Source organism: Oryctolagus cuniculus, chromosome 1, assembly GCF_964237555.1.
Source record: "Oryctolagus cuniculus chromosome 1, mOryCun1.1, whole genome shotgun sequence".
Taxonomy (NCBI): Eukaryota; Metazoa; Chordata; class Mammalia; order Lagomorpha; family Leporidae; genus Oryctolagus; species Oryctolagus cuniculus.
The window spans coordinates 55,666-73,386 of NC_091432.1; the positions used below are offsets into that span (position 1 = coordinate 55,666).

Consider the following 17,721-nt stretch of genomic DNA (forward strand, 5'->3'; position numbering starts at 1 on the left):
TTTGATCCCCGCCTGACTCAGAACACCGTGTTCCCAACCTTTGTACTTTCTGTCTTGACGATGAAGAATGGGAAACAGCAACCGTGGAGAACTCCTTTTCAAGATTTCACCTAGGGCTGGTGTGGCCCAGTGGGTTCAGCTGCTGCCTGCGATGCCAGCTTCCCATATGAGCACTGGTTCAAGTCCTGGCTGCTCCACTTCCAGTCCCGTTCACTAATGCACCTGGGAAAGCAGCAGAGGATGAACCAACGGCTGGGACCCTGCACCCACGTGGGAGACCCAAAGGGAGCTCCAGGCTCCTGGCTTTGGCCTGGCCATCTGGGGAGTGAGCCAGCAGATGGAAGACCTCTCTCTTCGTAACTCTGCCTTTGCCTTTCAAATAAATTAATCAATTATATTTTAAAAAAGAAATTATAGAAATGATGCAAATGCGCATTTCAGAACAACGCAGGTACGGCGCCTGTGCGCTGAAGGAGAGGCCGTGGGAGAGCCTCTGGTTAGGGTGGGCTCAGTGGGGTCTCCAGGAGGCGGCCCTGGCCGAGGGCCCAGCGCTGCCATCCACGCTGGCAGGGCCGGAGCCCCCGCACTGACCCTGGTGTCTCCGTGTGTTGCCGTGGTGATGCTGTGCCTCGCCAAGCTCCCTCTGCAGAACCACAGCCTGCTGGAGGCCAGCACAAGGAGGGCACTGGGACCTGCCCACTCTTCCCCTCCCCCCAGAGCCGGGTGCTCCCACAGTTGCTGCCCCAGGCAGCCAAGGCCAGCACCCGTGCTGAGGCTGGCTGCCCGTCTCAGGCCACGGGCTGCTCTGGCTTTGTCCCCAGAACCCTGAGCCTCGTCTCCTTTACCTGACCTGACCCGGGCGAGGCTGCTTCCAACGCCTACTGACTCCCAAGGCTGTGTGATAACAACTGCTCGTTCCCATTCCCGAAAGTCCCTCAAAAAGTACAAAGTCCCCACCCCCTGATGCATGCTGCCAGTGCACCCTCGAGCCTGTGGGCCCCCACTCCGATAGAGAGACAGGTGCTGACCACACACCGTGGATCTGAGGGGCAAGTGTGCACGAACAAGACTCACACCTAGTGGTCAGCACCATGTCACAGTGGGTTAATCCTCTGCCTGTGGTGCCGGCATCCCATATGGGCGCTGGTTCTAGTCCCACCTGCTCCTCTTCCAATCCAGCTGTCTGCTGTGGAGGATGGCCCAGGTCCTTGGGCCCTTGCACCGTGTGGGAGACCCATCTGAAGCTCCTGGCTCCTGGCTTCAGATTGGCACAATTCCAGCTATTGCAGCCGTTGAGGAGTGAACCAATGGACGGAAGACCTTTCTCTGTCTCTGCCTCTCACTGTCTGTAACTCTACCTCTCAAATAAATAAATAAAATCTTAAAAAAAAAAAAAAAGACCCACACCTAGTAGCCTAAGCTCTGCTCTGTCTCTGACAGAATGGGCACCAGCCCACCTCTGGGCCCCTTCCTCCTGGTGGGTCTCCAGGGCTCCCAGGGTACCCCAGACTGAGAGCACATGACCTGTGGCCAGGTGGGGCAGCAGGCGAGGGCGGCTGTGTCTGCTCCCCGGGGTGCTGGAACAGGGCCTGGGGGTCCCAAGTCCAGCACCAGTTTCACTGGGCTGAGAGCCAGAGGCAGCTTGGCTGTGATCCCGGCAGCCCCGCTCCTGGCTTCTCAGCTGCACTCCCCTTCCTGGGGCCCCTGCTCCACACTCAGCAACAGTGCAGCTCGGCTCCCAGTCCACGCTGCCTCTGCCTCCGTCTGCAGCCCTGGGGCCCCTCAGACACGAGTGGAATGTGTGTCCCAGGCTCTCAGTTTCACTACCTCCAGTGGGGGAGGGAACCCTCACAGGCTCCAAGGAGTGCAGCCTGACTCCTGGGCACTGACCAGACCACACACACACGTCTCAATGTGGTCACACAGATGTGTGCCTACTCCCACAGGCGGTGGGACCCACATGCGCGTGGCCACGGGCACGCCTCACATCCAAACCTCCGTCCATCCACCTGCTCAGGGGAGATGCAAGAAGCCCAGAGCCGCTCCTGGTGCACAGGTGGGGTCGCCCCCACCCCAGCTCTACAGGCTCTGGCTCCCTCCACCTGGAAGCCCTCCCTCACCCCCTGCCTGCAGAATTTAGCCCAGCTCTGCACCAGCACCTCCTCCATGCAGCCCACCTTGTGGTAAAGCTACTGCACATGGACATGCCTCCGTGCCACACCTACAGTCTCCGGGAAATGTTCGAGGGATACAAGCACAGCAGGAGATCAGAGGTCACTGGGCAGAGCACACCAACGGCGAGTGCACCCCTGTGAGTTCTCTCAGTGCTGGGCCAAGGGATGGGCCCGGCTGAGCAAGCCCTGGGGACTCAGCCTGGGGAAGGGGTCACCCCTCCACCGCTGGCCTCCGCCCCTGAGTGTTAGACCCACGGACAAGGCTCCATGGACCAGCCGGGGGCCTCCTGCTCCAGGTGAGTGCTGGCTCCCTAAGTGGTCACTGGACCTGGGGGGCCTCATGGGTGACTCCCGGGGCTTTGCTCCTGACTTTGCACCCTCTCCCACCACCCCAGCGGCAGGATTCTAGGGACCCCCCCAACACTGTAGCACAGACCCCGGTGCCAGACCCCAGCCTGGTCCCCACAGATGCCTGACGTAGCCTGGCTGCTGCCTGGTCCAGGGAGCCCAGGACCACAGCCTGACGGGGGCTCCCAGGCGAAGGCCAGGCCAGGCAGAGCCTCCTCTCCTGCACTTGACCTGCCTGGCCCTGGAGTGGAGGAAGCAGGCAGGACCTGGGGACCAAGGCAGACCCTAGCACCACAGGTCATTGGTAGCTGTTGTCCACCGTGGATGACCCCATGACACAGCTGAGGGGAAAAAGGGAGTCTGGGACCGAGCCCCTGCCTGCAATGGGCACCTGGAAGCCCCGGAGTGCGGGACGTGGGCACAGCAGCGCCGGGGTCACCCGGGGCAGCACCCTGACGACGCCAACCACCCGCCCCCAGCTCGGAGCCCTGCGCCACCGTGGCCCGCGAGCTGCTCCTGGCAGCCCTGGAGGATCTGAGCCAGGAGCAGCTGAAGCGCTTCCGCCACAAGCTGCGGGACGCGCGCACGGGCAGCCGCAGTATCCCGTGGGGGCGCCTGGAGCTCGCGGACGCCCTGGAGCTCGCCGAGCAGCTGGTCCATTTCTACGGGCCGGAGCCCGCGCTGGACGTGGCCCGCGCAACCCTGAAGAGGGCGGATGTGCGCGACGTGGCTGCGCGGCTCAAGGAGCAGCGGCTGCAGCGTAAGCTCGGGGCACGTGCAGGGGTCCTGGGCGGGTGCGCACAGCCTGGGCGGGGGCCAGGGCGCCGCGTGCCGCCCTCTTCCCGCGTCTGCGTCGCCGGAGGCTTGCTACCCAGGACCGAGCGAGCCCCGGGGGTGCCCCTGGACGAGGCCAGCCCCGCCTCCCCCAGCGGGATCTCAATACGGGTTTCCCTTCCAGGGCTCGGCACCAGCTCCTCAGCGCAGCTCTCCATGGCCGGTAGGTCCTCGGGCGGGAGGCGGGAGGCGGGAGGCGGGAGGCGGGAGGCGGGAGGCGGGAGGCCCCGACCGCCCCGGGTCATGGGCCTCCCAGGACGCAGAGCGAGCGCGACGGCTGGGAGCGGGAGACCAGCAGGTGCCCTCGAGGGCTGACCGTGCCCGTCCCGTCCGCCTGCCGCAGAGTACGCGAAGAAGTACCGCGAGCACGTGCTGCGGCAGCACGCCAAGGTGAGGGAGCGGAACGCGCGCTCCGTGAGGCTGGATCGGCGCTTCACCAAGCTGCTTATCGCGCCCGAGGCCCGCGGGGACCCGGCGCCTGAGGCCGCGCAGGAGTCGCAGGAAGGGCGCGCGCGGCGCTCGGACACCCGCACCTTCAACCGGCTCTTCGGCCGCGACGACGAGGGCCAGCGGCCGCTGACCGTGGTGCTGCAGGGCCCGGCGGGCATCGGCAAGACCATGGCGGCCAGAAAGATCCTGTACGACTGGGCTGCCGGCAAGCTGTACCAGGGCCAGGTGGACTTCGCCTTTTTCGTGCCGTGCCGAGAGCTGCTGGGGCGGCCGGACGAGCGCAGCCTGGCCGACCTGATACTGGACCAGTGTCCGGACCGCGGCGCACCGCTGCCGCAAATGCTGGCGCAGCCACAGCGGCTGCTCTTCATCCTGGACGGCGCGGACGAGCTGCCCGCGGCCCCGGGCGGCCTCGAGGCCGCGCCCTGCACGGACCCCTTCGAGGCGGCGAGCGGCGCGCGCGTGCTGGGCGGGCTGCTGAGCAAGGCGCTGCTGCCCCCGGCCCGCCTGCTGGTGACCGCGCGCGCCGCCGCCCCTGCCAGGCTGCAGGGCCGCCTGCGCTCGCCGCAGTGCGCCGAGGTGTGCGGCTTTGGCGACCGCGACAAGAAGAAGTATTTCTACAGGTACTTCGGGGACGAGCGGAGCGCTAGGCGCGCCTACCGCCTGGCCAAGGAGAACGAGACGCTGTTCGCGCTCTGTTTCGTGCCCTTCGTGTGCTGGATAGTGTGCACCGTGCTGCGCCGCCAGCTCGACCTGGGCCGCGACCCGGCTCACGCCCTCAGGACCACCACATCCGTGTACCTGCTCTTCGCCACCAGCCTGCTGAGCGGCGCCGACGGGCCCCGGATGCAGGCGGAGCTCCGCAAGTTGTGCCGGCTGGCCCGCGAGGGCACGCTCGGGCGCCGGGCGAGCTTCACCGACAAGGACCTGGAGCGCCTGCAGCTCCGCGGCTCCCACGTCCAGAGCCTGTTCCTCAGCAAGAAGGAGATGCCAGGCGTGCTGGACACGGAGGTCACCTACCACTTCGCGGACCTGAGCTTCCAGGAGTTCTTCGCGGCGCTGTCCTACCTGCTGGAGGACGAGGGGTCCCCTGGGGCCGCGGCTGGAGGCGTAGGGACCCTGCTGCGTGCAGACCCGGAGCTTCACAGCGACCTGGCGCTCACCAGGCGCTTTCTCTTTGGGCTGCTGAGCGCGGAGCGCACGCGGGACGTGGAGCACCACTTCGGCTGCGCCATCTCAGAGCGCGTGAAGCAGGATGCCCTGCGCTGGGTGCAGGACCAGGACCAGGGCCAGGGCCAGGGCCGCCCGGGCAAGGCGCGAGAAGACGCGGAAGAGCCGGAGGACGACGACAACGAGGACATCAACTACCCGCTGGAGCTGCTGTACTGCCTGTATGAGACACAGGAGGAGGCGTTCGTGCGCCAGGCCCTGCAGGGCCTCCCCGAGCTGGTGCTGGAGCAAGTGCGCTTCAGTCGCACAGACCTGGCGGTTCTGAGCTACTGTGTGAGCTGCTGCCCAGCCGGTCAGGCGCTTCGGCTGGTCAGCTTCGGGCTGGAAACAGCACAGGAGAGGAAGAAGAAGAAGCGGAGCCTGATGAAGCGGCTGCAGGGGTGAGTGCCACCCAGGCCACATGGCGTCCCTGGGGGCTGCTTTTGTTCATCCCACTTCCCAGATGTCCCCACCATGCCCACCCTCAGCTGTTCCCAACCAAGCAAACCCCCCGGGCCCGGCCTTGCCCTCTGCCCAGCCCTGGTTTCTTAGAATACTTTCTGGAATATTCCATGCTCTCTGTGCCCCGAGCCCTTGCACCTGCCGCCTGTGTTCACAGTCTGCCCTGGCTCCCCAAGGGGCCCAAAAGTGTCCCACTGACCACCTCATGCTACGACAGGGCCCCATGTCCATCTGCCACCAGACGCTTGCACCTCCTGGAGTTTCTCTGAGTTTAGCTCCAACCCAGCACCTGGCCCAGGTGAACATCAGGACGTCGGCAGGGCCTGGGCCTGGGGACCTACAGACCCTCACCTGTGTCTCACTCTGGGTTTGGGGGGCAGGCAGGAAGAGGATAGAGGGGCACTGGCCTGGCTTGGGGGCGAGGGCAGAGGCGGCTCTGGGACCCCAGGACCACGGATGGGAAGGGGTCCTTTCTAGGAGTGAGCGGGCCTCTCACTCCTTCTCCAAGCAGCTCTGGAGCCGCCGCAAAACAACTGCCAGCCTCCCCGCTCCATCCGCTCTGCAAGGCCATGAGTGACCAACAGTGTGGCCTCAGCAGCCTGACGTGAGTGACACCCCAGCCCCTCCCATGGAGGACACCCAAGGGACCCAGGACAGAGGGAGGAGAGGCCTGGGGGGAGGGCTGGGGGGTTGGGGGAGGGCTGAGGGGGCTAGGGGGAGGGCTGAGGAGGTTGGAGGAGGGCTGAGGAGTCTGGGGGGAGGGCTGGGGGGCTGGGGGAGGGCTGAGGGGCTGGGGGAGGGCTGAGGGGCCTGGGGGAAGGGCTGAGGGGGCTGGGGAAGAGGGCTGAGGGGCCTGGGGGGAGGGCTGAGGGGCCTGGGGGGAGAGCTGAGGGGCCTGGGGGAAGGGCTGAGGGGGCTGGGGAGGAGGGCTGAGGGGCCTGGGGGGAGGGCTGAGGGGCCTGGGGGGAGAGCTGAGGGGCCTGGGGGGAGGGCTGAGGAGGTTGGGGGAGGGCTGAGGAGGTTGGGGGGAGGGCTGAGGAGTCTGGGGGGAGGGCTGAGGGGCCTGGGGGAAGGGCTGAGGGGGCTGGGGAGGAGGGCTGAGGGGCCTGGGGGGAGGGCTGAGGGGCCTGGGGGGAGAGCTGAGGGGCCTGGGGGGAGGGCTGAGGAGGTTGGGGGAGGGCTGAGGAGGTTGGGGGGAGGGCTGAGGAGTCTGGGGGGAGGGCTGAGGGGCCTGGGGGAAGGGCTGAGGGGGCTGGGGAGGAGGGCTGAGGGGCCTGAGGGGGAGGGCTGAGGGGCCTGGGGGGAGGGCTGGGGGGCTGGGGGAGGGCTGGGGAGTCTGGGGGGAAGGGCTGAGAGGTCTGGGGGGAGGGCTGAGGGGTCTGGGGGAGGGCTGGGGGGTCTGGGGGGAAGGGCTAAGGGGTCTGGGGGGAGGGCTGAGGGGTCTGGGGGAGGGCTGGGGGGTCTGGGGGGAAGGGCTAAGGGGTCTGGGGGAGGACTGGGGGGCTGGGGGAGGGCTGAGGGGCCTGGGGGAAGGGCTGAGGGGGCTGGGGAGGAGGGCTGGGGGCCTGGGGGGAGGGCTGAGGGGCCTGGGGGGAGAGCTGAGGGGCCTGGGGGGAGGGCTGAGGAGGTTGGGGGAGGGCTGAGGAGTCTGGGGGGAGGGCTGAGGGGCCTGGGAGAAGGGCTGAGGGGGCTGGGGAGGAGGGCTGAGGGGCCTGGGGGGAGGGCTGAGGGGCCTGAGGGGGAGGGCTGAGGGGCCTGGGGGGAGGGCTGAGGAGGTTGGGGGAGGGCTGAGGAGGTTGGGGGGAGGGCTGAGGAGTCTGGGGGGAGGGCTGAGGGGCCTGGGGGAAGGGCTGAGGGGGCTGGGGAGAAGGGCTGAGGGGCCTGAGGGGGAGGGCTGAGGGGCCTGGGGGGAGGGCTGAAGGGTCTGGGGGGAGGGCTGGGGGTCTGGGGGAGGGCTGGGGAGTCTGGGGGGAAGGGCTGAGGGGTCTGGGGGGAGGGCTGAGGGGTCTGAGGGAGGGCTGGGGGGTCTGGGGGGAAGGGCTAAGGGGTCTGGGGGGAGGGCTGAGGGGTCTGGGGGAGGGCTGGGGGGTCTGGGGGGAAGGGCTAAGGGGTCTGGGGGGAGGACTGGGGGGCTGGGGGAGGGCTGAGGGGTCTGGGGGGAAGGGCTAAGGGGTCTGGGGGGAGGGCTGAGGGGTTTGGGGGAGGGCTGGGGGGTCTGGGGGGAAGGGCTAAGGGGTCTGGGGGGAGGACTGGGGGGCTAGGGGAGGGCTGAGGGGTCTGGGGGGAAGGGCTAAGGGGTCTGGGGGGAGGGCTGGGGGGCTGGGGGGAGGGCTGAGGGGCCTGGGGGAGGGCAGAGGGCCAGGCTGGTCCTGGCTTGCCTGGAGCCCTCCCACAGGGGGATAAGGAAGACAGGACTGGGATTCCTCTGTGTGCTGGGTGCTGTGGCAGATGGCCGGACTCTGGGGTCAGGCTGCCCACATGTCCTGTGAGGCTCCGACTGGCCAGGCCGTGGTTCCCTCCCCTGGAAGCAGAGCCAGTAGATTCCACCTTGCAGGGTGGATGTGAGATTTCTAAGGCTCGGCACCCACAGAGCCTGGAGCGTGAAAGCTTCCCAGCCACCGTCAGCTTGCACCACGTGAGCAGAGTCGGAAGTGACCGGAACTGGGGGGGGCAGTGGGCTCGGCATGGTCACACGGCAAACACGTTTGGCGTGGGGAGTGGGATATGGCATGGCAATCTGCAAGGCAGCAGAAGGAGCCCACACAGGGGACCACGCATGGGCCGGCAGTCCCAGCCGCATTCGTGCTGAGCCGAGCAGCCGCCACTGCTTGTGGTTCAAACCGAGCAGACAGCACAGCCGCCAGGTGCTGCCGCCAGGTAAACCGGGGTCTGCCTGATGGACGGTTCCATGCTGCCGTGAGTCTCCAGAGCAGACCCTGGGCCGGGGGGAGCGGGCAGTTTGTGCAGCTGGGGGCCTGCGGATGACGCGCGTGCCTCTCGGTCACAGGCTGTCCCACGGCAAACTCTCCGATGCTGTCTGCCGAGACCTCTCGGAGGCCCTGAAGGCAGCCCCTGCCCTGACGGAGCTGAGTCTCCATCACATCAGCCTCAGCGAGGCCGGCCTGCGGGTGCTGAGCCAGGGACTGGCCTGGCCCCAGTGCCGCCTACACAGGCTCAGGTGAGCCTGGCCTGACGGGCAGACGGATAGGGCCCCGCCCCCAGGGTGCAGCGGCCCTGTGTGCCGTTCTGCAGACCCTCAGGTAGAGGCAGGTCCTGCAGGGCACGGTGGGGGCCTGGGGGCTTCCCTAGGGTCTGGACCACCCTCCCCAACCAAATGTCCCTCTGCTGCTTGGCGCCCATGGCCAGTCTGGACCAGTGATTTCAACACCCTCTTACCCCCCAAAGACCTCCAGCCCCTGCCCCTGCCCCTGCCCCACCCTAGCCAACCACCTCTGTCACGGCATCCCTTTAGCAAGCCTGGCCATAGCTCCCACCTCCCACAGCGCCCCCAGCCCCAGCCTCTTCCCCAGTGGACGCCCTCTGACCTGTGCATGTGCTGTAGTCTGGCCTCTGTGGAGCTGAGTGGGCAGTCTCTGCAAGAGCTGCGGGCTGTGAAGACAGCGAAGCCAGATCTGGTCATCATCCACCCAGCACTGGACGCTGACGCCGAGCCCCTCCCGGAATGCAGCAGTGCCCTCTAAAGCCTGGAGGCCAGAGCAGGTGGAGGACCCTGTGGCCAGTGTACCCAGCCGGGGAGGGAACAATGCTTTCAGCCTCCAGCCAATTCGTGTGAACCAAGAGGCCCTGGACGGCTCTGGACGTCACCGACCCCAACTCCTTGAGTTCTTCCCCAGGACCTAGGCTGCTCCTCCCACCTGCGTGCCCTGGGCCCCCCGGCTGCACCCCCAGACATGCCCAGAAGCCCTGCTAATCTCACACCTGGTGCGGGTCAGCAGAGTGTGCAGGCCCACAAGCCGGCCCTGTGGGCAGAGACTGGGCCCTCCTCACCTCTGCCTGTTGGGCTGGCTCTGGCCATCCCTGAGGCTCTATGGCCTGCCCTTGGGGCACCCACTGGCCAGGGGGGCAGTGGGGACAGAGCAGCAGCAACCCTGCGGCTTGGGAGGCAACCACGTGCACTGGAAATAAATTTTCCTCTGGGTTCAGTTCTGCTGGCTTCTGTTGGGCTCGGCCAGGCATGCTGACTGGCCAGGCAGTCCTTCAGCCAAGCCAAGTGAGCAGGCGGGGCTGTGCTCCTCTGTCCCCCACTGGGAGAGCTAGCACTTGGGGCAGCAAGGCTGAGCCTCGAAGGGCAGAACCAGCGGTGGACAGCTCCAGAAATTTTGAGTCTGCTGAGCTGAGCCAGCTCCTGAGACACCAGACCACTCCGCAGGCAGCTGGGGGGGTGGGGGTGGCCTGGGGGCTGAGGACCGGTGAAGTCACCATGGCCTGGCCAGGGCGCCGCGGCAGGAGGAACTCGAGAGTCCAGTGTCCAGCTGGGCCCGGGCAGAGGGGACCGAGACAGGCTCCCAGGTGGGGCCAGGGAGGGAGACTCAGGAACCAGGCAGGCCAGGTGGGTGTGCGGGGCGGGTGCTGACGGTGGGGGGGACAGGGGAGGAGCGAGAGGGGAGAAATAAATCGCCAGCCAGAGGCCTCGCAGGCGGCTTAAATCCACCCTGGGCCACTTCTCAATCCGGTCCGCGTGTGTCCAATTTGGCCGGCGGACACCGGCGGGGTTTGCCGGTTGTGTGGGCGGGGGGTAGGGAGGGCGGGACCCTCCGGGCCTCCGCCCAGCCGCGCAGCGCGGCCCTGGGGGCGGATCTGGGGGCGGGACCTCCATGCCTTCCTGGGCCTGGTCTTGCACCCTCCTGCCCGCCGCGGGGCCTTCTTCCCGGCCCAGGCGTCCAGGGGGAGCCAGGGACAGAGGCTCCCGCTGCGGTGAGTCCTGAGCCCGGCGCCCGCGGCAGACGGGAGGGCGGAAGGCGGGTTCGGGGCCCGTCCACAGCCCCGGAGGTCCGCCGCCGGCTGGCGCGCGCTTCGGTTGGGAGACTGGTGGATGGCTGTGGGGTTCTGCGTCCCAGGACGCCAACACTAGCGGGGAGGGGCCGAGTAGATCTGAAGGTTGCGGTGGCTCCGCAGCAGGGCACCCTCACCGCCCAGCCAGTCACGGGGCCCCGACCCCCAGGCCCTGTCGCAGGAGACCCCTCCATGGAGGCTGCAGGGGTGGACCCTGCGGTGTTCACCGCTCACTCACTGCCCAGTGACCCCCGGCTCTGGGCCACTGTGACCAACGCATACCTGGGCACACGCGTGTATCACGGGACCATACATGTGAGCGGTGTGTACAACGGGACCCGGGGAGACACACACCGGGCCGCTCTGCCCAGCCCACTCAGCGTCCGGCTGGAGGCCCCTGCGGGCTCAGCAGAGCCGCTAACTGAGACGTTTGTCCTGGACACCAACACAGGTAGCTGCCATCTGCCCTGGCCGCCCCTGCCCCGGCCCTGTTCCATGCAGCAGACCCCTCCTCTGTACACAGGGAGCTCACAGGGGGCAGCCTCCTGAGGGTGGCCTCTGGCGCCCCCTTTCCTCCCATCTGGGGGCTCTGCATGGGCAGGAGCCTGGGGTCTTCAGAAGAGCAGAGGGGCAGGGAGGCTCAGGGCTGGGCCCCCCCACCCCCAGGGGGAAGGTGGCAGAGGCAGGAGTGGGGCCACCTCAGCCTGGGGCGGGGAGTGACAGAGGTCAGAGCGGGGCCACCCCAGCCTGGGTTGGGGGGAAGTGGCAGAGGCAGGAGTGGGGCCACCTCAGCCTGGGTGGGGGGGAGTGGCAGAGGTCAGAGTGGGGCCACCCCAGCCTGGGTTGGGGGGAGATGGCAGAGGTCAGAGCAGGACTACACTAGCCTGGGAGGGAGTGACAGAGGTCAGAATGGGGCCACCCCAGCCTGGGTTGGGGGGAGTGACAGAGGTCAGAGCAGGACCACACCAGCCTGGGGGGGAGTGGCAGAGGTCAGAGTGGGGCCACCCCAGCCTGGGTGGGGGGTGGCAGAGGTCAGAGTGGGGCCACCCCAGCCTGGGTGGGGGGGAGTGGCAGAGGTCAGAATGGGGCCACCCCAGCCTGGGTTGGGGGGGAGTGACAGAGGTCAGAATGGGGCCACCCCAGCCTGGGTTGGGGGGAGTGACAGAGGTCAGAGCAGGACCACACCAGCCTGGGGCGGGGAGTGACAGAGGTCAGAGTGGGGCCACACCAGCCTGGGGGGGGGTGGCAGAGGTCAGAGTGGGGCCACCCCAGCCTGGGTGGGGGAGAGTGGCAGAGGTCAGAGCAGGACCACACCAGCCTGGGAGGGAGTGGCAGAGGTCAGAGTGGGGCCACCCCAGCCTGGGTTGGGGGGAGATGGCAGAGGTCAGAGCAGGACCACACTAGCCTGGGAGGGAGTGGCAGAGGTCAGAGTGGGGCCACCCCAGCCTGGGGGGGAGTGACAGAGGTCAGAGCAGGGCCACCCCAGCCTTGGGGGGGAGTGGCAGAGGTCAGAGCAGGGCCACTCCAGCCTGGGTGGGGGGAGAAGGCAGAGGTCAGAGTGGGGCCACCCCAGCTGCGGCCCCACTGGACAGCCCTGGCCTCTTCTGCCCGCCCCAGGCTCCTTCCAGCACACCCTGGAGGGCCCCAGCTCCCGGGCTTCCCAGCGCATCTATGCCCACCGCACACTGCCTCACGTCCTGGCCGTCAGCGTGTCCCTCACCCGCCTGGCCACGGGGCACCGGCCCATCACCGTGCTGCTGCAGTCGGCTTTCTCCCCAGAAAGCCCTGACCTGGACCTGCAGCTGGGTCCTGACTTCAAAGGAGCCCGGTGAGGAGGGGGCTGGGACCCCTCACCCACCCTGTGGCATGGCTGAGGAGGGGGCCAGCACTGAGGCCTGCCCTGCCCCCGCAGGTACCTGCATGGCCACACGCTGACACCTGAGCAGCCTGGGGGTGTGCGGCAGGAGGTGCACATGCTGTGGACACCAGTACCCCCGGCCCTGACCCTGGGGGAAGGCGAGGAGGACAGGACCTGGGAGTTCCTGACTGTGGTGGGCAGCAGCCAGGCCGAGGCCCAGGCCTGCTTCACCGAGGCCCTGCAGCTGCAGGCCAGGGGCACACTGTACCCGGCCCACGCACAGGCCTGGGCCCAGCTGTGGGCAGGCTGTGGCCTGGACGTGGTGGGGCCCCTGCATCTGCGCCAGGCCCTGCGTGGCTCCCTCTACTACCTGCTCAGTGCCCTGCCCCAGCCCGGGGCCACCGGCTACGTCTGCCACGGCCTCAGTCCCGGGGGCCTCTCCAACGGGAGCCGGGAGGAGTGCTACTGGGGCCACGTCTTCTGGGACCAGGTGCGCACGTCCACCCAGCACTGACCACACGCTGCAGGCGCGTGTGCATCACGGACCACTGCCTCGGCCCCCCTGGAATCAGGGCTGTGGGCAAGGCCCTGGAGCTGAGTGGGCGTGGCCTGTGGCGGGTCAGAGGTGGGCCGGGTCCCCAGGGCCTTGCAAGGAGCACAGCACAGAGCCTGCAGAACCCCTGCAGGGCCAAGTGCAGCAGCAGGAGGGTGAGGGGTGGGGGTCTCCTGCACCTGCTGAGCCCACGCCCAGCCCCCTTTGTGGACGAGGAGGCTGAGGCCCAGGCGCTGGCTCTGAGCCAGGTGGTGGGTGCAGGACTGAGGGAGGGAGGTGTGGGCGTGTGCAGCAGGACCGGGGGAGGGAGGGAGGTGTGGGCGTGTGCAGCAGGACCGGGGGAGGGAGGGAGGTGTGGGCGTGTGCAGCAGGACCGGGGGAGGGAGGGAGGTGTGGGCGTGTGCAGCCCCACAGCAGCCGGTCATCTCAGGATCTCTGGATGTTCCCGAATATCCTGATGTTCCACCCGGAGGCCGCCAGGGCCATCCTGGAATACCGCATCCGGACGCTGGACGGGGCCTTGGAGAACGCCCGGAGCTTGGGCTACAAGGTGAGCGATGCTGGGAGCCACCCTGAGCCCACACCGCGGAGGGGGAGGAGCAGCTGTGGGGCTGGGCCCCTGCTGTGACCCAGACCTCCTGGGTCCCCCTCACTGCCCTGCCCCAGGGTCAGCAGGTGGTGAAAGCTGAGCCAGAGCCACCCCCGACCCACTGTGGGAGACAGCCTTCTGCCCCGTGCCCTCGTCCTCAGGGGGCCAAGTTTGCCTGGGAGAGTGCGGGCTCCGGCCTGGAGGTCTGCCCGGAGGAGGTGTACGGGGCCCAGGAGCTCCACATCAATGGGGCCGTGTTGTTGGCCTTCGAGCTGTACTACAATGCTACCCAGGTAAGGGGCCACCCAGGTAAGGGGCCACCCAGGTAAGGGGCTACCCAGGTAAGGGGCTACCCAGGTAAGGGGCCACCCTGGGTGGGAGGGGCCACCCAGGTAAGGGGCCACCCTGGGTGGGAGGGGCTACCTAGGTAAGGGGCCACCCTGGATGGGAGGGGCCACCCAGGTAAGGGGCCACCCTGGGTGGGAGGGGCTACCCAGGTAAGGGGCCACCCTGGGTGGGAGGGGCCACCCTGGGAGGAGGGGCCACCCCGGGGAGGAAGAGCATCCCGGGGAGGGGCCACACAAGGGGGGGTCACCCGGGGGAGGGGACACCCAAGGGAGGTGTCACAGTGCCACCCAGTGTGACCACGGCCCGTGGGGAGCCCTTGGGAGGGTGGGTACTGGGCAGATAGTGACTAAGGGAGCCAAAACTCCTCCATGCCCTGGCCCCGGCCCCTGTCCCACTGCTGGACCCCAGGACCTGCAGCTCTTCCGAGAGGCTGGTGGCTGGGACGTGGTCAGTGCCGTGGCCGACTTTTGGTGCAGCCGCGTGGAATGGAGCCCCAAGGAGAAGAAGTACCACCTGAGGGGTGAGGGCCATGGTGGGAGGGGGTGTCCCCAGACCCAGCAGCTGCCCTGCACCGCCCCAGCCTGACTGCACCCTGCAGCACGTGGGGTCACGGCCTTTGTGCAGGGGTCATGCCCCCGGACGAGTACCACGCAGGGGTCGACAACTCCGTGTACACCAACGCCCTTGTCCAGAGCAGGTGAGGCTGCAGATCTGCTCAGCCCGGCCAGTGGGCGGGGTCCAGCCTCAGATGCTGGAGCCCTCTCCCTCCAATCCCCAGCCTGCGCTTTGCTGCTGCCCTGGCCCAGGACCTGGGCCTGCCCGTCCCTGACCAGTGGCTGGAGGTGGCCGATGAGATCAAGGTGCCCTTTGACCCAGAGCGGAACTTCCACCCCGAGTTCGATGGGTATGAGCCTGGTGAGTGGACTTAGGGCTCCTCCTCTGCCCTCCCCCAAGGCCCTGTGTCCTGGAACACACCCCCACGCCCCGTCTCCCCCCAGGAGAGGAGGTGAAGCAGGCGGACGTGGTGCTCCTGGGGTACCCGGTCCCCTTCCCCCTTCCCCCCGACGTGCGCAGGAGAAACCTGGAGATATACGAGGCTGCGACATCCTCCCAGGGCCCGGCCATGACCTGGGTGAGAGGTGCACTGGGTGGTCCTGCCCGGGCCTCACTTGCCCTCCCCACACCGTGGGTCTCACCCTAACGTGCCCTCCAACCTCTGACCCCAGAGCATGTTTGCTGTGGGCTGGATGGAGCTGAAGGATCTGGCGCGGGCACAGGGCCTCCTGGACAGGAGCTTTGCCAACATCACCGAGCCCTTCAAGGTCAGCCTGGCTTCCCTCCGTGACCCAAGCACCAGCCTCTGGGGGGTCATGGCCCTGACACCGACCGCCCCTGCCCTGCAGGTGTGGACAGAGAACGCAGATGGGTCAGGAGCCGTGAACTTCCTGACGGGCATGGGCGGCTTCCTGCAGGCTTTGCTCTTTGGGTGTACAGGGTTCAGGTGAGTGCGGTGGCTGGCGGAGGGTGGTCCCTGCCGCCACGCCCTCACACCGCCGTCCCCACAGGGTCACCAGAACAGGCCTGAGCTTCGACCCCGTGTGCCTGGCGGACATCTCCAGAATGTGCGTCTCTGGCGTCTCCCACCAGGGGAGCAAGATCAATTTCTCCTTCTCCCAGGACTGCGTGACAGTCGAGGTCACAGCCCACACGGGGCCCGAGGCGCCCCCGCTGGAGGTCGAGCTGTGGCCATCACGGTCTCGGCTGCCCCTGCCGACAGGTAGGGCCCTAGGGGTCCGGAGCACGGGTGCCCACCGTGCACCCAGGTGGTTCTCCCACCCAGGATGCCTCTCCCTTCCTGCAGGACACAAGGTCTCCTTTCCACGCTCAGCCGGCCGGATACAGAGGTCCCCCCCATAGCTGCCTGGAAGAGCGTCTCAAGGACCCTGACACACAGCTCCAGACCCCCCGTCCCTCACCCTGGAACCTGCCCCGAGCAACCAGGACTCTCCTGGGCCCTCTCGCCATGCCCTCTGTGCCTGCACCTTCTCCACCCCCCCAGCTGCCCAGCAACCAGGCCCCCAGGCTCACAGCATGTGTGGCCTCAAGTGCCAGGCTCTCTGTCTCCAGCCTGATCCCCTCTGAGTCCCCACTCCTGCAGTGGGCGTCCCCCTCCCGGGGCTGTCGGCCCAGCACCAGCACACGCACCCCGTGGTGCCCCTTCTTGCTCACTGCCCTGGGGTGCCTGGCACTGTCCTCTGACCTCTCGCTCCTGGACTCTGGTGCCGTGGGCACAGTCAACAGTGCACCATGTGCAGCTGTGCTGAGATGGGCATGGGCAGGGAACTCGGCCACCCCGAGGGGCTCAGGGCTCACAGCTGCAGCTTTGCCAGAAAGACCTGGTGCCATGCCCTGGTGCTTGCCACGGCGTGGGCCTTGGGCCGCTCCTGAGCTTGGGTCCTTAGATCAGGTTGGACGCCTCCTGCCCAGTGGGGTGGGCGGAGTGGTCTGTCCTTGACCTCACGCTTTGAGAGAGCACCACCAGAGGAGCCAGAGCCAAATAGCCATGGGTCAAGGCCACAGCCTTGGAGCCCTATGCCCTGGACAGGCAACCCACATCCAGACACTGTCCAGCTCCTGTTCCTGGGGCCTCAGGCCCTGGGATGGAGTCCTGGTGGCTTCCCAAGAATGAGGTGCCGTGGTGTGTGCACCGGAATCTGGGGAGGACCACGCCGTCTGCTCCAGGTCACCCAGGGATTAGTGCTCTGGTGTCCGTGTGGGAATCCTGGGGCGGACCTTGCCCTTGGCACGAGTGGGCCTGGGGGATTAAAGGTTGGTGCTGGGAGGGGCTGTGTGATCCATTTCCCTTGTCGCTGTGAAGCCACATGGAAGCTGCCGGGATGGGGAGGAAGGGGGAGGAGTCTTCTTGGACAGTGAGCCCTACCCCAGCCTAGGCAGAGAGTCCCTGTCCCTCCTGTGTCAGCCCCTGGGGAGCCATGTCTGGAACATGCACATGGCCTCTGGAGCAGCGCCAGTCACCCTCCTCCACTCCCCGGCAGAATTTGGAGGCCGTGTGCACGGTAGAGGCACCACACGCTGCTGGCCACGGGGATGCAGCACCATGCTCCTGGGAGCTCACAGCCACAGCAGCAGGGCTACAGCTCAGGGCCTAGCCGGGAGCTGAGCCAGAGCCTGTAGGCTGTACCCCGCTGAACACCGTGGGTGGATAGGCTGAGGGAGGGCAGAAATGGGACATTTATCCATGGAGCCCCAGAATGAGGACGTGGGCACAGGTGTCAGAGCAGGGTGGCAGGTGTCCCTGAGTCCGCAGGACAGGTGTACCTGGTATGGCTGTGTGTGTGTGCACAGACGGGGTGACCTGGGCCTGGGCTGAACAGCCCCTGCCCCTCACAAAGCCTGGGGCCCTGCTCTGGTCCAGCCTGGAGCTGGCTCGCTGTCTGTGTCCTGGTCTAGCACAGGAGTGCACACTGCGCTTGTCCTTGGGCCATTGTAGAATGGCCGGTCAGTCTCCAGCCCCCAGTGAGTTCCAGTCTCTGCGCACCCAGGCTCAAGCACAGGCAGGCTGAGCAGGCCTTGCCTCCCGGGTTGACTGGGCGCTGTCCTCAGAACTCCAGGCACACACCTGAGCCACCTGGAGAGGCAGGGCTCGTGCTGGGGGCTCCGAGGACCAGACAGTGAGCCCCACCCCCAGCCTAGGCACAGCAGGAGGGCGGGGGTGTCTCCTGGGGAGGGAAGAGACCCTGGGTGGGGTGCTTCACCCTGAGCCACTGGTAGCCTGTCATTGGCCCAGCCACGGGCAGTTTTGACGTGTGTGGGGAGGGGGGTGTCACGTGGTGCACCGCGGACGCGGGATACTGTCCAACCA

General features: G+C 67.4%; 2 protein-coding genes across 4 annotated transcripts; both read left to right on the forward strand.

Moving 5' to 3' along the window:
* The first annotated feature begins 1,750 nt into the window (after positions 1-1,750).
* On the forward strand, positions 1,751-9,640 carry NLRP6 (NLR family pyrin domain containing 6). Its single transcript, XM_051830999.2, has 7 exons — positions 1,751-2,470; positions 3,002-3,282; positions 3,481-3,519; positions 3,700-5,416; positions 5,989-6,081; positions 8,485-8,655; positions 9,040-9,640. The coding sequence occupies exons 1-7, from the start codon at positions 2,442-2,444 to the stop codon at positions 9,176-9,178; spliced, it is 2,469 nt and encodes an 822-aa protein (XP_051686959.2). The 5' UTR covers positions 1,751-2,441; the 3' UTR covers positions 9,179-9,640.
* A 649-nt stretch (positions 9,641-10,289) lies between these two features.
* Positions 10,290-16,680, forward strand: PGGHG (protein-glucosylgalactosylhydroxylysine glucosidase). 3 transcript variants are annotated; one of them, XM_051831523.2, is made up of 14 exons: positions 10,296-10,412; positions 10,660-10,941; positions 12,108-12,318; positions 12,403-12,838; positions 13,332-13,451; positions 13,652-13,783; positions 14,247-14,358; positions 14,463-14,535; positions 14,617-14,753; positions 14,837-14,977; positions 15,065-15,160; positions 15,242-15,339; positions 15,404-15,615; positions 15,700-16,680. In XM_051831523.2, the coding sequence occupies exons 1-14, from the start codon at positions 10,313-10,315 to the stop codon at positions 15,968-15,970; spliced, it is 2,421 nt and encodes an 806-aa protein (XP_051687483.1). In that variant the 5' UTR covers positions 10,296-10,312; the 3' UTR covers positions 15,971-16,680. The 3 variants fall into 3 exon arrangements, with proteins under 3 accessions (XP_069909684.1, XP_051687483.1, XP_051687484.1); XM_051831524.2 differs by having other exon boundaries at positions 14,837-14,970; XM_070053583.1 differs by lacking the exon at positions 10,660-10,941 and having other exon boundaries at positions 10,290-10,412.
* The last annotated feature ends 1,041 nt before the right edge of the window (positions 16,681-17,721 follow it).

What these genes read in the sequence shown, in the direction of transcription:
- PGGHG (XM_051831523.2), top strand. Translation starts at nt 10,313, where the DNA reads ATGCCTTCCTGGGCCTGGTCTTGCACCCTCCTGCCCGCCGCGGGGCCT. An exon ending in GAAGAAGTACCACCTGAGGG is followed by an intron (nt 14,359 to 14,462) that starts GTGAGGGCCATG and finishes GCCTTTGTGCAG; the next exon opens with GGGTCATGCCCCCGGACGAG. An exon ending in TTTGGGTGTACAGGGTTCAG is followed by an intron (nt 15,340 to 15,403) that starts GTGAGTGCGGTG and finishes CCGTCCCCACAG; the next exon opens with GGTCACCAGAACAGGCCTGA.
- NLRP6 (XM_051830999.2), top strand. Translation starts at nt 2,442, where the DNA reads ATGGACCAGCCGGGGGCCTCCTGCTCCAG. An exon ending in CTGATGAAGCGGCTGCAGGG is followed by an intron (nt 5,417 to 5,988) that starts GTGAGTGCCACC and finishes TTCTCCAAGCAG; the next exon opens with CTCTGGAGCCGCCGCAAAAC. An exon ending in TGTGGCCTCAGCAGCCTGAC is followed by an intron (nt 6,082 to 8,484) that starts GTGAGTGACACC and finishes TCTCGGTCACAG; the next exon opens with GCTGTCCCACGGCAAACTCT.